The 14,939-nt window shown below is 38.1% G+C and overlaps 1 protein-coding gene across 6 annotated transcripts in view; it reads right to left on the bottom strand.

Moving 5' to 3' along the window:
- Positions 1-14,939, bottom strand: part of ATRNL1 (attractin like 1) — a 543,705-nt gene that overhangs the window by 257,988 nt on the left and 270,778 nt on the right. For all 6 annotated transcript variants that reach the window (XM_065672331.1, XM_065672333.1, XM_065672332.1 and 3 more), the window contains exon 25: positions 536-597. In XM_065672331.1, coding sequence (XP_065528403.1) covers positions 536-597 — 62 coding nt within the window. The remainder of the gene's footprint in view (positions 1-535; positions 598-14,939) is intronic.

Genomic DNA, 14,939 nt, shown 5'->3' with positions numbered 1-14,939 from the left:
TTTCAGTGAAGTTTTGTTCAGTCCTAGAATAGTTGTCCCAGTTGAAGCCAAATCCTGCATTGCTGCCACAACCAAATCTCATGCAATACCTACCACGTTCCACAATTAACCTCTAACACAGGAAAGCATCAGTAGTGATTTGGCCTTATTAAAAATAAAAAGCGACTGAACAGAACCATCACTTTTTATAATTCTTTCAAAGAGTTTACCACAAAAAATCACACACAAATTCCTAATTTAAATCCAAATAGCTGGCCTCTCTTAATCACTGTAATATATAGTAGATACCTAGCTCATATTTATGAAGTATGAAAATTGTATGTCTAAATGTGAAATATATGGAACATATAAAAGATGTCAGCAGCTGCCTTTAGTTACAGGGCAATGTCCTGGATTCTCCACCAGCACAAATTAGAGAACACAGTTTAAAGGCTTCCTTGGAGGCATTTCTTAAGATTAAGAAGCTGGCTAAGGTATTAGTTTGATGGAAAAGAATCAGCATTATTTCAATCAGAAGACAGAAAACGCAATTTACCTGAAGAAGGTAACAAAAAACTGCACCAGATCCATGATAGTATTGTGCTGTGAGAAGGCAATCTGCAAACAAAACAGAAGCAAATTACATTTTCAGAGTCAACAGCTCTTTTAGGTTAGGGCTTTTTGGCTCATGGATGATTAGTTTCAAGTGTAATTTCAATCTAGTGTGAACACACCTATATTTTCCAGAAAGTGAGGTGAGCAACTAACCCCCATGTCTTTGTCTGTGTCAAAATATAAACAATGGAGGATAGTCTTTCTATTGAAGTTCATAAAAATATCCACTTAAAACTTGCTTGATATAAAAAATGAAAACAACATGTAAAATATTAAGAAACCAGACTGCTAGAAATTGTTTTCTTTCTAGTTAGCTGGTTTAACTGTCACAATTTTACATTTTAATAAAAACACCAAAACAAGGTTTTAGAAATGACAGAAATTATCTTGTGCTTAAAAGAAATGTATTTTAAACAGCTTAACTGCATAATATTAAAAGTAATGCAGATGTTAATTTAAAAATAATCCCAGATAAATCTGATACATAATAAACTGTTCCAAAGCAAATCACATTAAGGTCAAAGTAACAAATATTCTTTCAGGCTACATTTTTACAGCCTCACTAGAACATGCCTTAGTTCAATTCCTTACTATAACTTTTCACAAAGATTTAATAATTATATTTAAGAGAGCATATACACACAGATGCACATTCACGCTTGCATGCAATAGAGCCTATAATTATGATTATAATTACTTTTTGCTAATGTTAAGAACAGTACTTAATATTTAAGTTATATCTACAAATATCCTTAAGTCCCTCCCTGTCTTGTTCAGTTTTTCATAGTGTATAATTATCAAACTGAAGATACACAGAATCTTCTACTTTGAATTACACAAAGTGTTTAACTACATTTCCAGCCTGTTCAAATAATTGTTGGTTTCAAAGATATTTGTGCATGTAAGATCTGATCTTGACTAATAATTGAACCAAATTACTTTTGATTCCCTTTCACAGATGACTTGTGATCTTTTGAAATGAGAATTCATGATATTCAAGTTTTATTTATTTATTTTTATTTAAGGGCAAAGCTATAATGTAAAATTTGGCCAGGCTGGACAGAGTCTTGGGTGACATGGTTTAGTGGGAGGTGTCCCTGACCATGGTAGGGGCGTTGGAACTACATGATCTTAAGGTCCTTTCCAACCCTAATTATTCTATGATTCCATGATTATACTATTACTGTACTTTGTGCCAGCTAGACACAGCAAACCAAAGGTCACACTACTTAACAGTTTAGGGAAGGAGCAGCATGTAAACTGCATCATTCCAGGAATAACTTTAGGGGGTACATCTCTAAAATGCAATTTCTCCCTTCACTAATAATGCACAATTGCAAGCAATGCAAACAACTCTAGGAACTCTGGAATTCACTATAGAAAGCAGATATTTCAAATTTCACATCCCAAATTATTAGGTAAGATACTCAATAAATGAATCAGAATATAATTTGGTATACTAAGTTATATTTTGAGTGCTATAATTCATCTCCTCTCTAGAAAGGAAATCTAAATGTGTCACTAGATTGCTGCGTTATAAGGACAAAACCTATACTCTAGCCCCAAAGCCTGTGGAAACACAACAAGCTGAAGACCCTGTGGGGACAAAGCAATAGAAAGAACTCTCTGACTCACTACTCAAATGTACAAGTTTTCACATTTTTCCAATATAACCAGAAATCTTAAATTCTCAGAAACTTAACCTTAGACTACTGCCATGATGAATACTGTGCGAAAACGAAGAGCAATTAGCAAGCAACAATATGAAAAAGTTGAAGAGAAAGTACAAGGTAGGCAAAATTGTCAAAGTATTTGCTGACATCAGTGTAACCTTTATTTTACATCGAAAAGAGAAAATCTGAGAAAAGATCTCAAGATTTCTTTGTCCAATATTAAGTGCATTCAAAGCACAAACAATTGTTAAGAATACCTTGTATGAAAAATAAAAGCATTCTACATTCAGTCTTAATTTTAAATACAGGCTGGGGTTTTTTTTTCAAATAACATTTAATATTCAAATTAACTGCTGGCTTTTCCAGAATGTTTTTTTACAAGAACTATACTTCGGCAGATGAGCTAACACAAAAAGAAACATTTCAGTTTCAACAGAGTTCACCTTTTGGGACCTGTTAAAAAGCTATTTGTTGAAGGAGCATTTATATTTTGAATTACTGCAATTATTTTCATTCAAGGTGTCAGCATTCATTAACAGCATCTGTCAGCCTAGAAACAGCTACAGTCAAGGGAAACTCCTGCAATCAAAAAGCGCAGTCTGATCACAATTCTTTTTTCTAACAAATTCTAGAGTCCTTATTTCTCTTTTTCAACACACAGCAAATATGAAGCAGATTTACAACAATTTAATGATTTTATATGCCTATTAATTATTATTTGCATATCCCTAAACTAAAGATGGGATAGATGAGTTTTGCAAGAAAACAGACACCAAATTTTACATATCCCAGCTTTTAATAATCAAATCACCTACTCAAGACAATCGCAATGTTCTTCTGCTGGAGCCCATGTTTGAAAACCTACTGAAGAACCTCTGTAATACTCACTTGTTTGCTTGCATGGGATATTCTTGACAGTGCTCATACTTTAGAGCAAAAAACACAGGAAAATATAAAGTTCCATCCCAGAAGTAATTTCAGTTTTTAAGTAAACATTGTCTTCTAATGATTACATTAGAGTTCATGTTTAAAAGATGAACTACGGTATTTTCTCAAGAAACAGTACCATGCGTCTTAGACTAATTTCAATACAGAATATTAACAAAAAGAATGCATATTTTAATTAGAAGTAGATCACAAAGGAACAAGTAAATGTCATGAATGTAAGCCTCATGTAAAGAACCATAATACAATTAGAAATATTTATTTCCATGGGATTTTCATCTAGATATGAATGTTATTGTCTTGTATGTGTCTGTGTGCCTAAATAGACAGGGGACAAGAGAAGGAAAACTCTTTCAAGCTGAGGTTTTCACTTAGGACTTAAATATACAGGAGATGAATCTCCCTTTTTTTAATTTGTATCATGCCTAAGTAGCCCTCACCAAAATGTCTAATAAGCCTACAGATCTCACAAATATTATATGCATCTTACACATGAATATCAAGATAAATGTAATCTCCATTTCTGATTAACAGAATCACCAAGTGCCATGTGGAAAATAATTTTCTATGGCAAAGGATAGCCCCTATGAGTCAACACAATTTTCAACATAAAACTATTTCCCTTGTAGAAAAAGGAATAATAACACCTCTGCTTTACACAGCTTTACACTGAAAAAAGGATGTGGGATTATAGTACCCTAAGACATTACTTGAAAACAATTACAGGTGAATATGCTAATTTTTGCACTCATCAACATTAGATTTCTAAGAGAAGACAGGACTGACAACAATATGGCAGCTACAGATACGGCTAGAGATGCAGATATGTTTCAGTAACTGTTGATGATCTATGTTTCTCTTCAAAGGCCAGCTTACAGTCAGGTAATTCAGTAAATATATGACCAGTGAGCAACCAGTAATCACGTAAGAAAAGATGAGATATTCTGACTATTTTGCTTAAATGCAACTACAGTTATGTGGGATATTTTTAGAGAGGGTAAAAAATGGTAATGACTGTTGTTTCAAGTTGGACTTTGAACATGAAGAGTGACCTGCACCAGAAATATTTAACAGGCAAATGACAAAATGTATTTTCTTTTCCTTTAGAAAACAAAAATTCCAAAAGAACGTGGTAAGAAATGGACAAATTTATTACAGAATGTTAAATTAACATTGAATCCAAATGACTTCTGTCTAAACGAGAGAAACAATACACACTTTTACACAGAGGCTAAACATGGCATACATTTAGTCAATGTATTTGCTCTCCCAGAACTTGAAAAAAAAAAAAAATTAAAGAAAATCTACGTGACTTTTGTCATATGGAACATGGCAAATCTAGTCAAATGCTTGAATCAAGTTGAAATGACTCAGCTAATTTATAATAATCAGCAGAGATAGGAAGGCACTTCATAGGTGAGTGACTCTAAAATAGATGTGGGACTCTCATACTGTGGAATGAATTATGCTATGGAACTGCCATTTCTCTCTGCTAAAGAACACAGGGAGCCTGTGATTAGTGTAGACTATAGATCTCATGCCACACTCAGAATATAAATAATGTTAGGAGAGATAAAGTTCTCCCACAGTTTCTAAGTAGTGATTGGGTATTTCTGCAAAATAACATAATGTTAACATACGAAAAAAATATTTCTTCTCGCTGGGATGAAATGATCAGAGAAGCAATAAGGAGCGAAGTGTCTGCTGACAGAACCACACTGCTTTCTGCTGGGTTGATGCCAGTGAAGAATTTAGCCTAATGCTGACAAACAGTCCTCCCAGATGATGGGAATTAGTGATAGCAAAACTTTCATAATGATAACATATATAGAAAATGAAAGATAACAAAGAAAATCCTACTCAGACTCACAACCTGTCCTGGGTTCAGCAGTAGCAGTCATTTTTCTCCTTCTTAGTAGCTAGTGCAGTGCTATATTTTCATTTTTTGGCCTGGGAAGAGAGCTGATAACACTGATGTTTTTAGTTGCTGCTCAAATGTTTTAGTCTGGCCAAGGCCTTTCTGAGCCTCATGCTCTGCCAGGGAGGAGGGGAGGCTGGGAGGAAGCAGACAGGACACCTGACCCAAACTGACCAAAGAGGTATTCCATACCACAGCACGTCATGCCCAGGATGTAACTGGGAGTTACCCGGAAGGGATAGGACTGCAGGGTTGGAGGAGGTATCCGTCGGTGCTCGGCTGGGGGGAGTGGGGCAAGTTATTTGTCGGCTGGTGTTGAGGTGTTGTATTCTTTCCTCTTGTTATTTCTTTTATCATTATTATTACTGGTGGCAGCAGTAGTGATTTGTGTTATACCTTAGTTACTAAACTGTTCTTATCTCACCCCGTGGGAGTTGCATTCTTTTCTATTCTCCTCTCTGTCCCTCTGGGTGTAGGGGGAGGGCAAGAAGGGGGGGGAGTGAGTGGATGGGCTGTGTGGTTTATGGCTGCCTTGTTTAAACCACAACAAACCTTCATATCAAGATTTGATAAACAGCTTCCACAGGTTACCTCTGCATGCTGAAGTCCTGTCTTTCATGATGGCATACACTAGATTATCCAAATATCTACCCCTTTCTTTCTCAAACAATACAATAATTACAGGATATTATTTCCACCATTCAGAGTAATAAGAGGCTGAAAGACAATCTAGGTTTGTATTAAAGTGAGATAAATTACATTCTTGAAGATTTTTCCAGCTGAACTTTTTCCTATCTTGCACTTTGCCTATTAAATTCACACTCATACACCACTTTTTCACAGCTTTTTCTAATTTTGTGGTTTTGTGTACACATATGACCAAATGCATACAACACAGAAAAACCCTCAGTTAGTAACTTCCAAGAAGTTAAGGAGAATACATGGGGGAGGAGAACTGTTATCTAACTTACAGTTTAATTCAGTATGCAAAATATGTTTATAATGATTAATACAGACATTATTAAGAAATTGAAATACTGAATGTTAGAGTCAATGAGAGAATGAAAGACAAGTAAAAGGCACTGTCCTGAGTTAAGCAGTAGCAGTCATTTTTCTCCTTCTTAGTAACTGGTGCAGTGCTGTGTTTTTGACTTTCGGCTTGGGAACAGTGCTGATAACACCGATGGCTTTAGTTGCTTCTCAGTAATGTTTACCCTGACCAAGGACTTTCTGAGTCTCGTGATCTGCCAGGGAGGAGGGGAAGCCGGAAGAAAGTAGAGACAGGGCACCTGACCCAAACTAGCCAAGGAGATATTCCATACCACAGCACGTCATGCCCACTATATAAACTGGGGGCAGTTACCCGGAAGGGTTAGGTCACTGCTCGGGTCAGGCTGGGTATTGGTCAGCGGGTGGTGAGCGGCTGTATTCTCTTCCCTTGTTATTTCTCTTATCATTATTATTACTGGTTGTAGCAGTAGTGATTTGTGTTATACCTTAGTTACTGGACTGTTCTTATCTCAACCCGTGGGAGTTACGAGTTTCGAATGTAACATCCCTCCGGGAGTTGGGGGAGGAAGGGGGCGGGAGTGAGAGACTGGCGGCATGCTTCTGGGTTGCTGGCTGGGCTTAAACCATGACAGGCACAGACAATTGTTGCCAGATCTATACTACCAGAAAGTTATTTTAGACATAAATCTTTGCAGGATTGAGTTCTCCTACAAATTGAGTGTGAACCAGCAGATTTCTAGACAAATCTCCTGAATCTCTGTTTTTTTAAAGCCTAGATAGATTAAATGGATAGGCAGGAAAATTAAATATGGAAGTGAAGCAAGGGAACGGAGTGAGGGAATTTGCCAGGCAGAGTTGAACGACTGAATTCTCCCACAAAGAGAAGGACTGCATGATGATATGGTTTTGTTCCTCAAGCTACATTAAGGAAAAGCCATTTCTATCACTTGCTAGAATCGGATTTCTCTCTTCAGCTTTCTTGTTATGACTACTTATGACATCTTATTATGACTTGATAAATTAAGTCTCCAACTAGGAAAGCTCCACCTGTTAAGGAGTGTATTTCTAATATGTTAGAAAAGCTAAGAATTATAGAAATGTGGACTGGAAGAAATATTGCAAGCTCATGTTGTTCCACTTCTCATTCAAAGCCAGGCTACTGTCAACACCAGGGCAGGTCAACAGTGTCTTTTTCCAGATAAGTTTTGAAAACCTCCAAGGATGGATATCCTACAGCCACTCTGGGGAAGTTGTTTCAATGCAGCATTGCTGACTTAACAAATGTTTTCGATCAGAATCTCTCAAGGTGCAGCTTGTGGTCGCTTCCCCTTTTTTACCACATGCTACTACAGAGATAACTTTAGCTTCATCATCCTTGTAACTCCTCCACAAGTAATTATAGCCTAGTACTGGATGCTCTTTGCCAAACTAAACAAGACCAAGCTCCACAGCTTCAACCTAGCTTGTGTTCTTCAGGCCCCTAAAAAATCTCTGTAGCACTTCTCCTGGACCCCCTCAGCTTCCCAATATCCTTTCTGAACTTGGACACCAAAACTGGAGTCTCATTCTACATGCAGCCCAACCAGAGCTGTGTAGAAGAGGATAATTTTCTCTTAATGAGGTGACACACTTGAGTATTGCCTGGAATGAAGAACTGGAATGTGAGCATACTGTTGCTTAATATAGTAGTCTCCTACACTGGAGATATTCAAGGCCCGCCTGGACAAGTTCCTGTGTGATGTACTGTAGGTTACCCTGCTCTTGCGGGGGGGTTGGACTAGATGATCTTTTGAGGTCCCTTCCAACCCTTGGGATTCTGTGATTCTGTGATTCTGTAATATTCAAGTTGACATTAGGTAATTCCACCTTAATTAGGGCTTTGCATTTCTTGTCAGATTTCACGAGGTTTCTGTTGACCCAGTTTCCTAAGGTCATCCTGAATCAAAGCTCTACTGTTTGACATATCAAACCATTTCACTCTCAACATCAAGGTATCTTGTTCTAATAAACAAAACCGGTTAAACACTGATATGTTTCAAAGTAAAATAGATTCTCGATCCTTTTCAAATACTTGCTGCATCTATGAATCTCTTTAATGTGTAGAAGCTGCTACAATAACAGTCACACTAAGGATAAAACAATGACAACTGCATGCTCATCTTGAACTATCTTAAAATTTCTCATTCTCTTCTAACCTACAGTGCTAACCTTACAATTCATGTTCAACTACGGGTGTGTTCAAGTCCCTTTCTGATTCACTCCTGTTCAAAATACAATCTCCATTCTGACAATGTAATTTAGATTTTTTTCCCTGTCAAACATAAATTAGCTCAAGCACAGGCTGGTGATATTGCACTTAAAGAGTGTGAGAAACAACCTGGGTGCTTCATAGTAATACCTTCATTCTCATCTAGTGTAGCATGATCGATGGGCTTGTAAAACATCAGGAATCCTTGCCTGTAATAGAGAATCCTATTCAAACAACTGGCAGACTGCTATGGCTCTAGGATACCATACTAAGTCAAAACTGTAAATTATATTTATTCAAAAAATAAATATAGGAAATCTCCAACTTTATACATTGTTTATGATTCTACACAAACCAGTTTCCCACACAGATTAATTTCACTCCTCAAAGTGCTGTATATTTCTAAGGAAAAATGGTTCAATAAAAAAATATTGCATTAAAAAAATAGTAACAGGGCTCTCATATTGCTCTGTCAAACTGTGGATAAGCTGATGATCAATTTGGATCTCTTCCATGGTTCCTACATGCAGGGAAATGCCTAGCCACTACCACTAAAGAGCTGATTTTAAAGTCACATTTCCATAATTACTGATGCAATGGAATGATTATTTGAAATATATATTTTATAGAATCCACACAGATTGTTAAAAGAAAAATTTCCTGGAGGATAAAGTCAGAATGACAGAGTCAATGTTACTGTGTCAGGGTATATTTAACTTTATGACGCTGCTGATGAATCTGAGAACATCTCACTGAGGTGAAAGGGACACTTCACAGCAGTTACCATAAGGTGCAGAGGGTGGCTCAGGACTCCCTCCTAGGTGAAGAGTTAAAATGAAAAAAACCCAAACAACTCTGAAATTCAAGAAATACAACGTGTCAGTAGACACCAGTCAGCAGTGCAAGATCTCAGCTCTCTGCAACGAACCTCAGACAGAGCACTGTTGGCACAGCTAGAAAAGCCTCAGAGATGTATCTTCTTAAGTCAGGCACAAGTTTCTGTTTTGGCAGCTAAAGCAAGTAACTGTAATGCCTGACCTGCACTAAACTGTCTCACCTATACTTGACATGCCAACCCAAACACACCTATTTGATGACCCTTGACTCAAGGGATCCTTCTGCAGCACCATGTGCACCTATCACCATCCTGTCATACACCATAAGGAATACAGCACAAGAACACAACAAGAAAAAGTTGTGTGGATAGTTTGAACAGTTCACAGAAGTTACCACTGAAGCAAATTGTTTACATTTTTTGAATGGACACAGACTGGGCAGAAGCAACCTGTGGAAAGTGCACGCAAATGGCATGGAAACAATTCTGGTTTAGGAGACACAAAATGTCTCCTAAAATGGCATGCTTAGGTAGTCATTCCCATGTCTGTTACAATGCTGGAAATGTGATTACATTAAATACCCTGCTTGCTCCTGACATCCTGCAGGAGAAAATTAACAGCTTGGCGATAAGCCTGCAAGCATCTTAACTCTGTTAAGGCTGTATATGCTGCTCTTCTGATCACAGTACAGGGTATGGGATGTTGTGGAAGGATACGCAAGTATCAAAATGCTATACTTGTTTACACTTGTAGGCAGTTAATAACCTTGTATTTGGCTCTACTAAAATGCGTACTGTTCAAACGAGTTTAATTTACAAAGCTATCCAGACCACTTAGCATAATTGACCTTTTATTATTTATTGATATGTAATTTGCTTACTGTTGTGGACTATTAAACTAAATGAAATTCAATCTAGGAAACAAGAAGAACTTTTCAGAGACAGGGAGCTCCCTGAAGAGTGGGCATAGAGCAACTGATTCTGGCTTTTCAACTGTAATACCTGGATTTCAGTTTTGCTGTGCAGTAAGTAGAGAGGATTTCAGAAGCAATGTTACTCTATACAGAAATCTAAACAGTGGTGTTTCAAACACCAGATGGATTTGGAGAGTACCTGAGATCAAGTTACAATGTCGGAATTCAAAATGAATGTGCATTGGATGATTTTCTAGTTTTAGAGGCGAGTAGCAGTCTTGGTTCTACAAAATGTAATGTTTAAACGTAAAACCAGAATACAATCTCATGCTGTGAAGAGTAAATTAGTTGTTTGTGTGAATGTCAGCTCATCAAATATTGGACCCTGATTTTATATTAATATAAAGAATGGGAGAAATATACAAAGAGATACAGCTTCATTATACAGTTAAATTGGCAAGCACAAACCTAGCATCCTGGAAAACATGTTCCTGCTCAAATTACCAGTGTTTAGATTTCAGACTGTCAGGCACCTAATACAAAATCATAATTACTAATTACAGCAAGTAGAAAATAATCATTTTTACAGGCATTTCACATGAAATAAGGAATAAATGATTTCAGAACTGATTTTTTTTCCCTCCACTTTTAAAGTAACTCAATTTTCTTTAGATATGGATTAGAAATGGGATTACTGAAAAAAAAAAATGCCAACTGATTTTTAGTATCACAGTATCTGAGAACCCAAATAGCACTGAAGATAATGTCACTTACTTCTTGAAAAAACTGTTTTCTAAAAAACTATTTTTATATACAGCATTCAGTGAGAATTTCTCAGTACACAGACATTGTACCCCCAAATAAAAGCAGAATTCTCATATTCTGAAGTTCATAAACATGGAAAAATATCCTATTTTCTTTCCTGGATGAAAGGCAGGTTTCGTCTTTCAAGAAACAAGAAAATCTACAGTGAACTATTTGAATAACTGTAGAAATAAATACGATGTCATATTAATGCCATGAAATGGCATTTAAACTTCATGCCTACGTGTAGAAATGCATGTAACAGAAACAGAAAATTTGCTGCTAAAAAGGCTAAGATTTCCTTCAAAACCATTAAGTCTTGACCTTCTTAAATATATAGTAGAGCTGGTTTTGCCAGACACTCTACCAGCTATCCCAGTGGTTGGTCTCCGGCCTATTAAAACTGATAATAAAATTTTATAGGGCTACAAAAGCTGAATTTTTAAACTTTATGCAATGTTTTGTTCATTTTGGAAATCAAATACTTGGTTAGAAAAGGCAAAACATGCACTGAATTTTGCATAAAGATCATGCCACTCAAAATAATGTACATAAAACTCACTGGTGAGATGCCAAGAAAAGGGCAAAGCTTTTTCTTGAACATGAAGAGAGTAATTTTTCCAAACTTTATTGTTATAAATGTAGAGCATGCTATAAAGCTGTTGGAACTGTGGAATAAAAATTTTGTATTTGCAATAGCACTTTTTTTGATTACTATGGATTAGCATATTTATGAGGTTACTCAGCCTCAGGTTGAAACCCACAAATCAAAGGTTTATATCAGCATGGGTAATGGATTACACAGAAGTCTATGGCCTATGATATCCCAAAGGTATCTGTCTTTCAGAAGATTTATGTATATAATACCACTTTGTAGAAATTACATTTTCTGATCTTTTGCATGGTGCTTGGTGATTCCCCTCTCTAATGTGTCAAAAAACCAAAAAGCAGCATTCTCATTCAGCAGAAAATTCATTGATGTATCTTCTCGTTCCCTTCCTCACCTATTGATAAGACCATGAAACACAGACTGTAATTCCTTGATGTAAATAGCACTAGGACAATGAGAGCAGAAGTCATTGTGAACATGTTTGATGCAATTAAAACTTCTGAAAAGAGGAAGGAATCTGTATTCCAGCAGCTGTTCACAGAACAAATACTTGAATTTTGTTCATCTGACAAACAGCACTATCATAGAATAAACAGAGAATTTAATATGTAGTCTCACTTTTTTCTCCAGAGGCGAATGCTGACTACATTACTATTAATGGTAAATACCTATTGACATTTTGGCTACAAAAAGACCAGGATATCAGAGCAGCATGCTAAAACAAGAAATTTAAATGCTCAGACCTCTCTCTCATCAAGGATTGTAAGTAGCCAAAAGATAAATCAGGAAGGTAGTTTATGCAGAATGGCCTTTTTAAGTCTATGGGTACCCAAGTGAAACTTCTTTCATCATTGTGAAATGACAACAAATGAAGATTCAGAAAGCTCAGTAAATTGTACAGAGAAAATGTCCATCCACTTTTTAATTGATCCACACCTAATAGTAAGAGAAACTGAGGCATAAAAAGAAGGGTACGGAACTCAGTTCCATCTGTGTGCACGAGAATGAAGATAACATAATAGCCTATATAATTTAGAATATCCAACCTAAAACATAGAATAAAAAAACAGATAATGAAATATATATTATTAACAGATTTATAGATAGATAGATAGATACATAGATAGACAGATACATAGATATAGTATGCATACTCCAGTGAAGGAAAAGTATGAGGTTTTCTTGCATTTAGAATCATAGAATCATAGAAAAATTAGGAATGGAAAGGACCTTCAAATCACCCAGTTCCAACCCCCCCTGCCATAGGCAGGGACACCTCACACTAAACCACCTCACCCAAGGCTTTGTCCAACCTGGCATTCGCAACCTCTCTGGGCAACTCATCCCAGCACCTCACCACCCTAACAGGAAAGAACTTCATCCTTATATGCAATCTAAACTTCCCCTGTTTAACTTTTAACCCGTTACCCCTTGTCCTGTCACTACAGTCCCTGACAAAGAGTCCCTCTCCAGAATCCCTATAGGCCCCACTTCAGGTACTGGAAGGCAGCTATGAGGTCTCCATGCAGCCTTCTCTTCTCCAGGCTGAACAGACCCAACTTCCTCAGCCTGTCTTCATACGGGAGGTGCTCCAGTCCCCTGATCATCCTTGTGGCCTCCTCTGGACTTGTTCCAACAGTTCCATGTCCTTTTTATGTTGAGGACACCAGAACTGCACACAATGCTCCAGGTGAGGTCTTACAAGAGCAGAGTAGAGGGGCAGGATCACATCCTTCGACCTGTTGGTCACGCTCCTTTTGATGCAGCCCAGGATACGGTTGGCTTTCTGGGCTGCGAGCGCACACTGCAGCCGGCTCATGTTCATTTTCTCATTGACCAGCACCCCCAAGTCCTTCTCTGCAGGGCCGCTCTGAATTTCTTCTCTGCCCAACCTGTAGCTGTGCCTGGGATTGCTCTGACCCAGGTGTAGGACCTTGCACTTGTCGTGGCTGAACTTCATAAGGTTGGCATCAGCCCACCTCACAAGTGTGTCGAGGTCCTTCTGGATGGCATCCCTTCCCTCCAGTGTATCAACTGAACCACACAGCTTGATGTCATGGGCAAACTTGCTGAGGGTGCACTCAATCCCACTGTCCATGTCAGCGACAAAGATGTTGAACAAGACCGGTCCCAACACCGATCCCTGAGGGACACCATTCGTTACTGGTCTCCAGCCGGACACTGAGCCATTGACCACAACTGTTTGCGTACGGCCATCCAGCCAGTTCCTTATCCAATGAATGATCCACCTATCAAATTGATGTCTCGCCAGTTTAGAGAGAAAGATGTCGTGTGGGACAGTGTCGAAGGCTTTGCACAAGTCCAGGTAGATGGCATCAACTGCTCTACCCCTGTCCATGAGTTCTGTAGCCCCATCATAGAAGGCCACCAAATTGGTCAGGCAGATTTCCCCTTAGTGAAGCCATGCTGGCTGTCACCAAGCACCTTGTTGTTATTCATGTGCCTTAGCATGCCTTCCAGGAGAATCTGCTCCAAGATTTTGCCAGGCACAGAGGTGAGACTGACTGGTCTGTAATCCCCCAGGTCATCCATTTTCCTCTTCTTGAAAATGGGGGTTATATTTCCCTTTTTACTGTCGTCAGGAACTTCACCTGACTGCCATGATTTTTCAAATATGATGGCCAGTGGCTTAGCAACTTCATTTCCCAGCTCCTTCAGGACCTGCGGATGGATTTCATCAGGTCCCATGGACTTGTGTGCGTTCAGGTTTCTAAGACAGTCTCGAACCAGATCCTCTCCTACAGTGGGCTTAAGGTCTTCATTCTCACAGTCCCTGCGTCTACCTTCCAAGACTCGTGTGGTGCGATCAGATCATTTGCCAGCGAAGACCGAGGCAAAGAAGTCATTCAGAACCTCAGCCTTCTCCAAATCCAGGGTAGCCACTTCTGATAGCTTCCAGAGGGTGCCTACATTTTCCCTAGTCTGTTTTTTATTTGCTATGTATCTGTAGAATCCCTCCCTGTTATCCTTAACATCCCTAAACAAGTTTAATTCTGACTGGGCCTTAGCTGCCCTGGAGCATCATATTTCCAGCCAGCCCTTCTCTGTTGGTGAGCACAAGGTCAAGTATGGCACCTTTCCTTGTTGGCTCCTCTAGTACTTGCAGAAGGAAGTAGTCTTCCACACAACTGAGGAACCTCCAATTAAGGGATTTAAGGGATGATGTCCATTTACCTATACAAGGGATGAGACTATTCAAACAGATCTGCTGCTGAAAGAACAACAGATCACAATAATGTGAAAATATTAATTACTTCAAATAAAGTGGAACTGGTTAACAGACCCTCAATTAAAAACCCCTCAGCATACTAAGAAAATATGTAACATTTAAGAAAGAAATTTAGTTTAATATTCTTCCTCGAAGAG

Source organism: Lathamus discolor, chromosome 3 (assembly GCF_037157495.1).
Source record: "Lathamus discolor isolate bLatDis1 chromosome 3, bLatDis1.hap1, whole genome shotgun sequence".
Classification (NCBI taxonomy): Eukaryota; Metazoa; Chordata; class Aves; order Psittaciformes; family Psittacidae; genus Lathamus; species Lathamus discolor.
Note: the sequence above shows the minus strand (reverse complement) of the source record. Positions and strands in the feature narration are given on the sequence as shown.